Raw genomic sequence first — 14,871 nt, forward strand, 5'->3', positions numbered from 1 at the left:
GCCGACTAATCAAAGACAAGCAAGCGGATGTGGTCACGTGGACTCTCAGGTCACACATGAGTAAGTTCAGGAGACCCCAGGTTTGTATCTGTTAAATCCATCTCCTTTCAGTCCTTTGTACAAGTGCTTCCCTTGGACTGAAAAAATGTTTTAACGGGAGAAGTGAAACTGAACGCCCACAAATTATTTATTTCATAATTAGCATGTGCGTAACAATATGAATAAATACATCGATCCATTTTCTAAACCAGCTACCCAGGTGAAGGTAACGGCGCGATAAATATTCATAATTTACTCATCAGGAGCCGGGCTGGGAGCACAGTATGAAAAATGGGGGTGGTGTTTTTAATAGATGAACACTTACCTAGGGTAGGGGTGGGTGGCCATGCCTGGGCCAATCCTGAGGGAGAGCATCGTATTCCTAGAAGGGTACTGCTGTTATACCATTGAGTGTCTTTTCCTCAGCAGCAGGCTCCCATTATTGAGGAGCAAACAGGAAGTGGGGACCAAATGTCAGAACTCAGCATGGTCGACTGGTGAATGAATTAACCGTCGGTTTGTTGCCCTTAGCACCGAACACCGCTGTGACACGCCCAGCGTGAGAATACAGCGCGGCGGCCCACAGCCTCGAGCTCAGCCATGCCGGCGTCTGACGGCTCACCTCATTAAAAGGCTTTTCACCAGACAAATGGCTGGAACACGACGTACAAATTAACAGGCCGGTGGCAAAACTGAGGGATTTCTATAAACGGGTTCGGACATCCTAGCTTTTGATGTGGCCTTTAGGTAAGTGGGGGGGGGGGGGGGGGGGGAGCAAGCACACTCCAAAGTGCGACAGCCTCCCATCGTCGTGACGACGAGCCCGGTGAATAATTCATTACATTTCAGGCCATTTTCAAGTGATGTGGCCTGGAAACGGGGTTTCCTTCGTTAAAACCACCCATTAACCCACTTGGTACTTCAATGGCCGCTCGAAATTCCATTCAGCTCCAAGAGATCCAAGCTACCTATGGGGCTTGTCCCGCGTCTCAGAGCGGCAGAACCCAAGCTCCGTTCCAGCAGCGCTTGGTAGTTTGCAGATAAATGGGACCCAGCTTCAACATCTACGCTGGGTGGGATTATTGTGTACCATCCATCACTGCCTGGTTTAACCCGAAGGGAACCAATTATGTAACCCAGAAGAAGTAGGTTAACGCTCTCTGTGATTGACATGCATGATAATCCCACCTACCGCGGCTTTCAGAGCCTTGATTTCTCCTATCGCTTCTGTGTGAGACATGCCTAATGAGGAGGAGGGTTGCCATATCGTGAGCGAGATGCCCCTTAAAGTCCTCCTCTCCTTCTGAGAAGTGCAGGGATTACACAGGACCCTGTGGGACTTTAAAAAGAGTGCCATGTCTCTAACTCCCCCCTCCCCGACTCCAGGTGTCCACCATTAAACAAAGGGCCTGTGACCGTATGGAGCGGCAATCATAGTTTGATTGTTTCCCCATTTCTTTCCGTTGCCATGGTTACCGAAGAATAGGCAGCAACATACCGTTCCATGCAAGAGGTTGCACCGAGCGCCAATAGTGCCGTGATTCAAAACATCACATCACCCCGGCTCAGGTTTCTGCCTGGAGTTAAAAGATTTGCTTCACGCATAATGGTGTCAGCCTGACACATTTGTCTTGTAGCACTGCTGGTTTGTGGGATGGGAGCCAATCATGTGTCAGAACCCCAATCCTCACTGACCAATCACAAACTTAGATGTCCCGACTCCATCTGAGCAATATTTTTTCACTCCATGTAGTGTTGCCCAGTGATCTTGGTTTGTTCCCTTAGCTTGAGCCAAAGTTATAGTGTTACTGATACACAATGATTTTTCTCAGAATGAGAAATTGTTTATTTACGGGAATATAGAATGATTTTCCTCAGAGGTATACAGAATGATCTCTGTCATGTGATATACAGAATTGTTTATTTACAGGTGCACAGAATGGTTTTACTTAGAGGTATACAGAATGATCTCCATCAGGTAGTGCTGAGACTGATTTTCCTCACTGGCACAGAGAATGATTTCTGTCTGGGAGCACGATGCTCGCCTTCCATTAGTTGCTAGAGAATGGTTTTACTTACCGGTACAGAGAATGGTTTCTGTCAGCAGTATAAAAATGATATTCTGGCCAGGCTTTCAGCACTACCGGCATGGGTAAAACAGGAAGGTATTGCAACATTTTCAAATTGAGTCACGGTTGTCAGTCTTGTTCCCGGACGTGTTCTTTCGTAGCTCCATAATTTGTCTCTTAAGTAACTTGTGCAACTCATTGGATGCACAACACATCAGGAGGGACACGACCTCCCTCAGGTTGGCGAGTCTGGCATTTCAAAGCACGAGAGGCAAAGAAAAGCAGGCATGCACGTCAGATTAAAATGCTCGTATCTGCCTCGCAGAACAGCCGCTCGGACACACACCTGGGGGACCGCAGGTGCTTTAATGTCCACGTTGGCGAGGCTGATGTGAGCAGCCTCTGGCTCTCTGATGTGAGAGAGTGTGCGGGGAACCGTCTCGCGAATCACTCCCACGATGCAGCCCTCTGAGAGCGAAGGGCTGCCCCGTTGACTCAATCTCATTAAAGTGAGTAGGCGGGCTGGTCTTTTTCCCCCGCCCTTCATGTTCATTTGTTTCTCTCTATGGAGAAAGGACCAGTGGGGGGGATCTTCACACCATGTTGGCTGGAGCCCTGTGATGGTAGCAGTCAAAAATTACACCTTCAAGCATACGTGTGTGTTCACCCGTGACATCTTAAACATCTGTGCTGAAAATAAATGACACCGCCCGCATCTCCTAGAGATCCTGACAGCTCCACTCAACAATACCTGTACCTCCTATTTTTATGTTTCAAAATGCATGAACTGTGGGTTTGTTTTTAAGATCAGGCATGATGTGACAACTGTGCCGGGCTGTGGTTGGAGAAGCAGTGTGGAAGGGTGTGTTTGGTGTGGGGCAGTGATCAGCAGGGAACAATTATCAGGGTCTTAGTGTAGGGTAGTGGTCAGTGTAGAGCAGTCATCAGGGTGTTAGTGTGCAGTAGTGGTCAGTGTAGAGCAGTCATCAGGGTGTTAGTGTGCAGTAGTGGTCAGTGTAGAGCAGTCATCAGGGTGTTAGTGTAGGGTAGTGGTCAGAGTAGAGCAGTCATCAGGGTGTTAGGGTAGGGTAGTGGTCAGAGTAGAGCAGTCATCAGGGTGTTAGTGTAGGGTAGTGGTCAGTGTAGAGCAGTCATCAGGGTGTTAGGGTAGGGTAGTGGTCAGAGTAGAGCAGTCATCAGGGTGTTAGTGTGCAGTAGTGGTCAGTGTAGAGCAGTCATCAGGGTGTTAGTGTGCAGTAGTGGTCAGTGTAGAGCAGTCATCAGGGTGTTAGTGTGCAGTAGTATTCAGTATAGCGTAATTATCAGGGTGTTAGTGTAGGGTAGTGGTCAGAGTAGAGCAATTATCAGGATGATAGTGTTTAGTACCACGGTGATTTCTACTGTGTGGACCAGCAGTCTTTGTGAAGCACTCTGGAGTGGTGGCCAGTGAGAGACAATAATAATGGTATCAGTATGGAGCCACATTAGGCAGTTCAGACTCTGTAAACAAAGACTGGCATCCTGAAGGTATTCGCTATCCCTCAGGGGAAGGCTGGGAGGTAATTTATCCTGGTTATGGTGACACTAACCCCTGTCATTTCCAACATCTCTTCACGGCGAGGGATGATTTTTTTCTGTCATTTACCTGGAGGGGAGAATCCGAGGATGGCCGTCTTGCGCACACTGGTATAGGAGCGACAGTGACACTGGACCACTGGAGCGTAGCCATGACCCGTGCTCCCCCGAATCCCATAAATAGTGAAACTGTGCTCCCTGTCACTTCTCTCGCCAGCCATTTAGAGGTGCCCCCCGGCTCTGAATCGAAGCTTGTGTACCTCTCCATTCCAATGCCATGCATTGCAGATGCTGTTCCACTCTCCGACCCACATGTCAGTTCTGCTGGAAAGATGTCAGGTAGTATTCGCTCAAGGGTGAGATGCAACATGAGCAGCAAAGGCTGTGTTACTTGGACTCCATCACATTCATAGATGCTGAGTCCTTATTTCCCAGACCGACCTGCTCGTTCGCAATCCTCAGTGCTGAACTGGAAGAACTTCTATCTTTGAACATTTGTGTTATCTATTACTTTGCGTGCATTCACAACACAGCTAGAAGCATAAAAGTCGCGCTGCGGTGCACACTTTGGTCTAATTTCGTCTTGTGAGCAGCAGCAAATTCAGTCTTATGATATACAGTGATCAGGCGTTTCACGCCAGCCCCTCTTACGCGTTACCCCTCACGACTCCGTTTCACAAGTATTTGCGTTGTACCGACAACCGCCGCGAGGTGGCGACATTTCACAGTCCATCTGGGTAAGGACCAAGCGATGGCGAGACGCTGGCATCCGTAATTACCTCCAAACAGCAAAAGTGTTCAGGAGTTTCCGATCGCGTTTGGGAGACTACTTTTGGCTCCAGAGCCCGAGGCTTAAACCGCTGTACATAATTTGCTCATTTTCTGTCAGCTGGCGGATAACGCAGGGCCAGCAGAAAGTGTATACCGGCCCCACGCACTGCGTGAGGGGCGCAGCTGAACCACACGCAGTATTAAAGTAGGACGCCGCTTATGATTTTGTAACACTGATGCTGGTTCAAACAGATCGGCGGGAATTACGGCGCTCATTAGGCGGCAGAGAAAGCTTGTGTGATAAATCAATATCTGCAATTTTTTTAAACACGTGCGACTTTTTTGTTAATCAGAGATTAAACCTTTGGTATAGTTAAGTTCTAGGGAGATTTGACAGAAGCCACAGTGTTAATTATAGAAACACGGTATCCTCCAGGATAATCACCTGTATTGTTATTTTTTCTAATAAAAAATTGAAAGGACGGCAGGAAGCGGCTCAGACGTATATTAGTGCCTCTACAGCGACCAGTTTTTTTCCACTGAACGCGTGAGAATCTGTTGCGAACCATACCTGGATACCGCCAAGCTCTACATCACCCGAGACCCCGCCTCATGCTGCGCAAGCCTCGCTAACTCCAGGGACCTCCGGGTCTCAAGCTCTGTCTCGACTGCGTCCGTCCAAACGGTGCCAGGCATCTCCACCGGCCGCTCGGCGACATGTCCCCCGCGTCCCGCAGCCGCGCCGCCGCCGCCTCTCCAGCCCTGCAGCCATATGCTTGGATACTGTTGTTTTACTCGCTCATCCACGTCGCGGAGGCTCAAGGTAGGGATGCCAGCCCGCACTCCAGATCGGGGGAGACGATGCGCGGCGCACGGGGCAAATGCGTCGGTAGAGCTGCAATAACAGCAGCTCAGGCTTATAATAACGCCAGGGTGCGGAGGTGTTTATACGGCAATGTTATATTTAAATTGTTTACTTTGCATATTCATATAATTAGGGAAAACAGATTATTCCCACGTTTTCCTCTGCCACACGTGCTTGGACAGTTTTTAATAATAGTTGTAAGCACGGCTCGTCACGTTTCACACCTTAGATGCGTACCAAAGCGGCGGCGATCGTTTCGTTTGCTGTATGAGTGACAGTCTTTGGGCAAAAAAAAGAGAAAGTTTAGGACACACCGGTTGCCCCCGAGCTGGTTCAGGACGCCACACCTGGATTCGATCTCCCGAAAGGCGGAAAAAGCGAAGGAGCGCCGAGAATCTGTGCGCAAAATGCGCCGCTGCTCCCGGCTGTGCGGCACCGCCGCCTTTCTCACCTCACTCGCCTCATGCTTTTCAACTTCCTAATTAAATGAATGAACGGTCTTCTAACGTATACATAAGCGCTGGAAATGACAACTTCAGTGATTAAATGATGACTCGGTTCAGGTAACTTTTCATTTGCGTGCTGATGATTATTGCAGCCTATGAAATTAGGCTGAACCCTGAGTTAAATTTAGCTGAAATGGATACTTTATCACACTGGAAGTTAAAATTCTGTGAGCGATGCAACTGAGATGGGTATAAATAAAACACATGTCAATTTACTATTGAAAGCCATTGAGCACTAATTTATCCTATTAATTTAGTCATTACATGTCGCTTAAGTGTAACAGGCTTGTTCTGGTTTACGCGTAGTGTAAAGCTCTTTAATAAATCGCCCGAAATAATAGTGAAGGGGAGAGAGATTGCTAGTCTGGCTAGAAATCAGGATGTCGTTTTTAACACGGTTTTTAATGGCAGGCAGCCTGACAGCTCAACAAGTGCCTTCTTTGCTGTGGGTGCGATGCCCACCCCGAATATCCACCCCAGCCTAAAGGCTGAAAAATGTTATATTGCTGTCTGTTTGACCCAGTGGATTAGGCGTGGTTACGGAGTGATGTGATGGAGCTGACAGCTCAGTGAGTCCATTGGGTTCCGCTAAAGGGGCTTCCTGAACGGCACGCAGGAAAGGCGTGCCTTGGCGGCAAGGGCGGGTCTCTGCTCCAGCGTGGTCCTAATGAGAACCTGCTGGGGCATCTGACCTTTCACTTAAGATTACGGAGCCGCCTGGAATGGTGGAGGAAGCAGCAGTTGTGACAGTTTTGGGGTGTGGATGGGCTGGGGGGGGTGGAGGGAAGGGGGGGTGAAGGAGTGGAGGATGAAGCATGGAAAGGGGCCATTTAGAGTCTCGAAGCAGATGGCACAGATATCCTCTGCTGTCTAGGCATGAACGGAGAACCACGCAGCACGAACGGAGAACCACGCAGCACGAACGGAGAACCACGCAGCACGAACGGAGAACCACGCAGCCGTCTCCCTCCACGGATGATTAGCAACAACCATAAGCTTGTAATTCATGGCTTTGGTATCGGGCCTCTACCTGGGGGGGGTCGGTAGGGATGCCCAATGACTTATCATGACATGCCAACATTAAAGAAATGACGCTTTTTCATAGTGTTAAAAGAAACAAGGCTTCACACCCACAGCAGGTGGAGTTAGCATAGGTGAACAAACGCTGCTTGGTTTTAACCCCGGGGGGGGGGACCAGTGTGATAAACAGCAGGAAGGCCGCTAACTGGGTGCCGATTGATGGTGCATCCCACCAGTGCTGGTCTGGAAGCCTCATATCTTTCATCACAGTGTTATTTAATACCACACCTGTCGCTCACGGCATTTAAATCCTCTCCCTGTCCGCGAGGCGTTTATCGGCACGGTCGAAGCGGAGATGAACAGCCCGGGTGCCCCAGCCTCCTGCATCGCCTCTGGCTGCTCTCACATCGCTTAATCACGGTGTTCCACAAATAAGTCTCATCACGCCCGAATTAGCAGCTTAAATTCAGTTCCCCATGGAGATGATCCACAGTTGGATGATGGAAGCGGGTCGGGGAGGAATGTAGCGGGTGGGGGGAGGAGTGTAGCGGGTGGGGGGAGGAGTGTAGCGGGTAGGAACCGGGAGTGAGGGAGCAGGTCCTTGTAAGGAAGGATGTCTGTGATGAATGGGATGCGGTCTGATGAAGACGAGGCCTTCCAGGGAACGTCCATGTTTTTCATTCATGGGGGTGCTTTTGCATTTCGCAGCTTGGTGGGTGGAAGGGTCAAGTTCTTGGAGACGCAGACGCCCACATGAAGATCGACACTCCTGGCCGGACACTTTATTAAGCTTTAACATGCGTGTGAGGAACTGGTCTGCTGGAATGTGGAGACATACACGCTCACAGACACACACACGCAAACCTACATACACTCTAAGCCGCTGTTTCTCATCCCAGTCCACAGAGAGCCCCAGCCAGTCCACATTTCTGCTCCCTTCCAACTACCAGCACACCTGTACCAGGAGTTAGGTGCTTGTGATTTCTCGGTTAAACGTGCTGGGAGCTTGGAGAGAGCTAAAATGTGGACTGGCTCGCGGTCCCTGTGGACTGGGTTGGGAAATACTTTTCTAAAACATTAAAACACACTTGAGGAGCTGGGCAGGTGGTAAAGCATTGATGTACGCACTAAACGTCATAGACTACACGGCTGTAAGGAATGGACACACGCGGACGCCTGCATACACATAATTTACTAAACATTAACATATAAAAAGGGAAAGAAGGGAGGAAAACGGGGGGAGGGCAGGCAGCGAGAGAATCTAATGGAAATCGTTGTTGCGTACAGAGCCTGCTGACTTATGTAAAATGGCAGTTCAGGTGGGGAGGTAAAGAGGGTCATTTTTATACTGCCGCACGCTCCGTTTTATGGCCCCCGTTGGCCTGGTCCACTGCCGGCGATTTACCTGCTTATTTAGTTCCGTTATAAGTACTGCTATGTGGCGGCGTCCCTGAAACACCATTAGCGGGTGCCCTGTGCGGCCCCACACACGGGGGCGGGGGGGCTTCAAAATCGCCCCCCCCCCGCTAGCCCTGGCTTGAAGGGGGGGGCGGGGGCAGCATGAACACATGCGCGGACTACAGTTTCGTGCCTGGGCCGCCGTAGCCCTTGAGTGTTGTGTTTTGTTTAATGTGTCCCCGGGGCCATGAACTCCCCCCACCCCTGTGTCATAGTATGCAAATGCAGCCTTGAAGAGCCCTCCACCCCCCCCCCCCCCCCCCATCACCTGGTGCCCAGAGTGTTTGTAAACGCGCCCCTCCAGTTTGTTTAAAATGTGCTGGTGGCGCTGGCTTTGGAGGGGCGTGGGGGGTGGGTGGGGGGGGGGGTTGTCACTTAGTGGCAGAACACGGAATCTAAAGCAGGGAAAGCAGGACCGGTGTAAAGTCTACCTTGGGCCCCTTTAATGCTGACAGGATCTCATTAGGGTGACATCCTCCATAAGTACCAGTACCATCCATCCATCCATCCGTCCCCCAAAAGACACTCAAAGTGGCCACAAACACACACCACACTTCAGCTCTCCCGTAAGTGTACCACCCCCCCCACCAAGAGTGTTCTGAATTAAAGGGCCAGAATGGGCTGTCCGAGTGCCGGCTGTCTGCTCGGCTCGCTGGGCTTTAATTCATGTGGGGAGCCCTAATAGAGTCCACAGAGGAGCCTCTCTTCCCGACCGGCTCCTTTGATTACACTTCTGACAGCTCCGTACGGAACAAAGAAACACACACGCACACACACACACACACACACACACACACACATGCGATTTGTTGCCTCCACTGAGATTCGAGTCGCAGAGAGAGATAAAAAAAAAAAAACAGACAACAGTTACATCCATAAGAAGCTCCTCGCCCATGAGGACCCCCATTTTAATGCACTGCCGCCACCGGATCGGGCATCTCTGGCTTTAATCCGGCCGCTGACACAGCGCTGGGACCCACGCCGACACGGTCACCTGGCCACAAGCCGAGAGCCGACCCAGCAACCGCCGGCCGTTTCGCCGTCATCATCGCATCCCGCATTCCCTGTCCCGTCTGAAAACGCTCCTGTGTAAAGGGCCAGATGAATCCCTGCACGATTCACGCTAGCAGGATCGTGGGCTTATTCGCACGACGATGCTTTATCACTTTATAGGCCACGCCTCCCAGTTTGCCGGAATGTACCAATAGGGAACCCAGGCTAGCAAAATTGTAGGGGCGCCAAGATGACATTTTGCCAGGGGGCTCAGAAATTCTAGCTACACCCCTCATGCCGGAAGCACATACAGGTCACCCGTTTGTCTGTCTTTATTCGAACCATCAGCACTCTGACCACGGGAAGAGAGCCCAAGAAGGTGCCCATCGCATACCGCACGCCTGTGCCATTCTTTCACCAAGATACTTCAGCGGAGGTGATGTTAATGTGCAGATTTGTTTTTACGCTCCTTTGCCATCTTAGCACAAGTGCACGTGAAGCAAGGTGCACGCCTCGGGTGCCGCTCTGATTTATAACCTCGTAGGGTCCGTTCTGTCACAGCTGTTTGCAGATTAATCCTTTGCCGTGTAATTACCCTTGTATTTACCTATGATTAAATAACATTAAATCTCAAGCCCCTAAGCCTGGCTGCATATCCCCCCCCCTCATCCCGGCATCCAGCGTGGTGTCTGTATGGCCTGCTTAATTCCAGCAGCATATCATTTAAGGATAAGGGCTAATAGCTAATAGCTGGCTTGGGTTCAAGTTGAGGTCTGCCGTTGTACCCTTAGGCGAGGTGCTTTTGCTAATGCGCTATCTGAGTGAAGGATCCAGTCATATTAACGTGTCGGGTGTTAGACTCCGTCGCCTCGAATTAAAGGCCGAGCCGCGGCGTCAGACGCAGGAGGGACTCTGTCGATTACCTCTGGAGCCGAGAAATGACTCCTCGTGGGACCTAGGATTTGGTGATTGGGGTGTGTGGGGAGTGAAATGAAGGCAGCATGGCTGCCGTCAGGCGATCCCAGTCCCCCGATACACCTGCGACCCTGAAAATAGCAGGCCGCCGGTGTATCCTAACGCGGCGCCGCATTCTAATCTGTTTGGTACGAAACACTGAACGGGAGGCCGGAGGTTTGAGGACGTCTGGGACGGGAAACGGGTGGGGGGGTGTCGTCACCCGGTGTTTGACGCGCGCCCATATTCAGCCACTGGGAGGTGCCACGTTTCAGCATTATGAAGTAGAAGCAGGGGTGCATCAGGCGGAGCTTGTTAACGCGATTTTGAGAGCTGGTAAGAGCGGCGTTTACCGCGAGCATGTAATGGCGGATGAAGGGCTCAGAAGAGGAGGGTTCCTCATGATGAGTTCAGGCTGATCCCAGAGAACACCATCTTCCGAAGTGTAGAAGGTGAGATTACACATGAGATCACGACCTGAAAATGATTCGCCAGCGTTGTTTGATCAGCGGGTACAAAGATGAACTGGCATCTTGGGTGGATGTGCTGACACCTATGTTTGTTTTGCTTCCTCTATCAACTTGGCGCAGTGGTTGGCGCAGTGGTTTCCGCAGTGGTTTGCGCAGTTGCCTCACATCTCTGGGACCAGGGTTCTATGCCCAGGTTCTATGTGTGTGGAGTTTGTATGTTCTCCCTGTTTCCTGGTGGGGTTCCTTCTGGATACTCCTGTTTCCCTCTGCAGTCCAAAAACATGCTGAGGTTGATTGGAGTTGCCAAAATTGCCCGTAGGTGTGAATGTGTTAGTAAATGGTGTGTGAGAGTGAATGGTGTGTGAAAGTGAATGGTGTGTGAGAGTGAATGGTGTGTGAGTGTATGGTGTGTGAGAGTGAATGGTGTGTGAGAGTGTATGGTGTGTGAGAGTGAATGGTGTGTGTGAGTAAATGGTGTGTGAGAGTGAATGGTGTGTGAGTGTATGGTGTGTGAGAGTGAATGGTGTGAGAGTGAATGGTGTGTGAGAGTGAATGGTGTGTGAGAGTGAATGGTGTGTGAGAATGAATGGTGTGTGAGAGTGAATGGTGTGTGAGAGTGTATGATGTGTGAGAGTGAATGGTGTGTGAGAGTGAATGATGAGTGAGAGTGAATGGTGTGTGAGAGTGTATGATGTGTGAGAGTGAATGGTGTGTGAGAGTGTATGATGTGTGAGAGTGTATGATGTGTGAGAGTGTATGGTGTGTGAGAGTGTATGATGTGTGAGAGTGTATGGTGTGTGAGAGTGTATGATGTGTGAGAGTGTATGGTGTGTGAGAGTGTATGATGTGTGAGAGTGTATGATGTGTGAGAGTGTATGGTGTGTGAGAGTGTATGATGTGTGAGAGTGTATGATGTGTGAGAGTGTATGGTGTGTGAGAGTGTATGATGTGTGAGAGTGTATGGTGTGTGAGAGTGTATGATGTGTGAGAGTGTATGGTGTGTGAGAGTGTATGATGTGTGAGAGTGTATGGTGTGTGAGAGTGTATGATGTGTGAGAGTGTATGATGTGTGAGAGTGTATGATGTGTGAGAGTGTATGATGTGTGAGAGTGTATGGTGTGTGAGAGTGTATGGTGTGTGAGAGTGTATGATGTGTGAGAGTGTATGATGTGTGAGAGTGTATGATGTGTGAGAGTGTATGGTGTGTGAGAGTGTATGGTGTGTGAGAGTGTATGATGTGTGAGAGTGTATGGTGTGTGAGAGTGTATGGTGTGTGAGAGTGTATGGTGTGTGAGAGTGTATGATGTGTGAGAGTGTATGATGTGTGAGAGTGTATGATGTGTGAGAGTGTATGATGTGTGAGAGTGTATGGTGTGTGAGAGTGTATGGTGTGTGAGAGTGTATGATGTGTGAGAGTGTATGATGTGTGAGAGTGTATGGTGTGTGAGAGTGTATGGTGTGTGAGAGTGTATGATGTGTGAGAGTGTATGATGTGTGAGAGTGTATGGTGTGTGAGAGTGTATGGTGTGTGAGAGTGTATGGTGTGTGAGAGTGTATGATGTGTGAGAGTGTATGATGTGTGAGAGTGTATGGTGTGTGAGAGTGTATGGTGTGTGAGAGTGTATGATGTGTGAGAGTGTATGATGTGTGAGAGTGTATGGTGTGTGAGAGTGTATGATGTGTGAGAGTGTATGATGTGTGAGAGTGTATGGTGTGTGAGAGTGTATGGTGTGTGAGAGTGTATGGTGTGTGAGAGTGTATGATGTGTGAGAGTGTATGGTGTGTGAGAGTGTATGGTGTGTGAGAGTGTATGGTGTGTGAGAGTGTATGATGTGTGAGAGTGTATGATGTGTGAGAGTGTATGGTGTGTGAGAGTGTATGGTGTGTGAGAGTGTATGATGTGTGAGAGTGTATGATGTGTGAGAGTGTATGGTGTGTGAGAGTGTATGGTGTGTGAGAGTGTATGATGTGTGAGAGTGTATGGTGTGTGAGAGTGTATGGTGTGTGAGAGTGTATGGTGTGTGAGAGTGTATGGTGTGTGAGAGTGTATGATGTGTGAGAGTGTATGATGTGTGAGAGTGTATGGTGTGTGAGAGTGTATGGTGTGTGAGAGTGTATGATGTGTGAGAGTGCCCTGAAATGGGTTGGCACCCCATCCTGGGCTGTTCCCTGCCTCACACCTATAGGCACTGGATTTCAGAAAGTGGATGGAAAGATTATGCTTTTTTTTCTGTAAAGAGACGTACAAGTGAGGGAATCTTGGGTTTAGAGCGTCAGCTGGGGCCAAGTGTCTTGCCCTAGCAGCCAGCGGTAGTATGATTACTCCTCGAGGGCTGTCTCATGTTTGGATTGGGTCTTTCGGTGATGGTAAGTAGACTTTGGCAAGGTCTCTTTTTTAATGCCGTCGTGTCATGCATACGTACCACGGTACATGGCATCTTGACGGTATTTTAGAAAGCAATACTATTCTAGCATTTTCAAGTGATAAAATCCACAGAATGGAGGTAGGTGATTTTGCCGTCCAACGACACCCAGAATGCTGCAGCATACCGTATTGCAGTAATACTGTCCAAGCCTAGCTTTGAGTTTCATCTGCCTGTGATGCACCTGCCACTTGACTAGGCCCCTCATCAGAAAGACCCGTATTTTTCTTAGTCCAGGCAAATGATCCTTCTTACCGTCACCCTCCCAAGGTCAGCAGCAGAAATGGGAGCTGAATATATTGTGAATCCAAAACTGCATGTTCCTCCCTTGAAAAACTGATCCATCGCATTATGTTCAGGAGATGAATACAAGAGTGTAAAAGGATTTGAAATTGAAATCCGTTGAATTAAGTAGAGATTCCCTTTTTTTGTGTGTCTCATTGCATGAAGCACATCTCCTTCTCAACAACGTGCTGCTGGTCATTTTTCCGGCAGGGTCAGGCCCTCTCAGGACGCTCAGACATACTCACTGCTCCGCTCCTACTTTAAATAAGGATTTTTGTCAGAGTTGCCATGGCGATGCAGTATATTAAGGAATCTCTACTATTAGGATGATAAGGGAGGCAAAAAGCTTAAGTTTTTCCAAGAACTAGCAGCCCAGTCCATCTTATCCGAGACAAATTCTGAGGGACGGCAATGGAAGCATTATAAGATCGTAGGTCAGTTATCTAAAAACATCTACAGCCGTGTAAATACGGACGAATAATACCAAATTTAACTTGTGCTAGAATTCATGCTTTTGCGTTTGAGGTAATCTCCCGTCGGCAAAACCGGCGCATTTCGTCAGTCCAGCTGTGCCCTGGTCCCCTGCTCGGATCCCGTCTGCATGACGGGGGGTCCCACTCAGCGGATTGGGTGCAAATAAGTGGCATTTTTTCAAAACGATATGCGGAGCAGGGATTAAAGAGGCTCGCCGAAACAACGCCGCAGGTAGGAGGAAGGAGTCGAGGGAGACGCCGTCGACGGATTCGCCCCCTATTAATTTAACGCTGTTTTCCGTTCCGTTCGCTTTCATTCGGAAAGAAGCGGGATGCCGACTCCCCTGGGACACCCACCCCCTCTCCCCACCTCCACCCACTACTGGAGCTAAGCAGGAGACAGTGAAGACAAAACGCATCTCATAGGGCGTTCTTGGTCTTTTAGTCAAATGCACTTCCACTCAGATGACATTTAAAGGTTGCAGTACGGCAAGAATTTTCGTGCAAATTGCTACATGTCATTTTACTCAACCGTTTAAACCAGTGCACATAATTCCATCTGAGGTAAGTAAGTGTGAAGTTATTCAGCAGCAGTAGGGTTTGAACCTGTACTGTGAATCTCTTCAGTTCCACATCTCACTGGCCGGAGTTTGACCGTGCGTTCATTCTGGGGTGTTCGGGTGTGCAGAAGCGAGATTTTGAGAACGTCCGGCTGTTTCTGAAGAGAGCAGTTGGAGGTCGTAGAGGTCAGCCGCAATAAGGTTAAGGACGAGTGCGCTGAACCCAACGTGTTGTTGACGTTCTCAGTGATGGGGGGTCCAGGGAGATCCGGCGATCCTGCAAACCCAAACGCGCCGCTGGTGACATTTAGAGGAACAAGTGTCACGCCGAAGCAATTACACTTTTGACCTGAATCTGAATAGACGGGCGAAGCTGGGGAGGGCGGGTGATGACTGGGTTGGGATTGCTC

The 14,871-nt window shown here is 49.5% G+C and overlaps 1 protein-coding gene across 1 annotated transcript in view; it reads left to right on the top strand.

Moving 5' to 3' along the window:
• The first annotated feature begins 4,619 nt into the window (after positions 1–4,619).
• Positions 4,620–14,871, top strand: part of LOC125717497 (protein sidekick-2-like) — a 119,045-nt gene continuing 108,793 nt past the window's right edge. Inside the window, exon 1 of the mRNA XM_048990498.1 lies at positions 4,620–5,277. Within this exon, the coding sequence (XP_048846455.1) occupies positions 5,172–5,277 (106 nt within the window). The 5' untranslated portion in view covers positions 4,620–5,171. The remainder of the gene's footprint in view (positions 5,278–14,871) is intronic.

Source organism: Brienomyrus brachyistius, chromosome 22, assembly GCF_023856365.1.
Source record: "Brienomyrus brachyistius isolate T26 chromosome 22, BBRACH_0.4, whole genome shotgun sequence".
NCBI classification, from domain to species: domain Eukaryota; kingdom Metazoa; phylum Chordata; class Actinopteri; order Osteoglossiformes; family Mormyridae; genus Brienomyrus; species Brienomyrus brachyistius.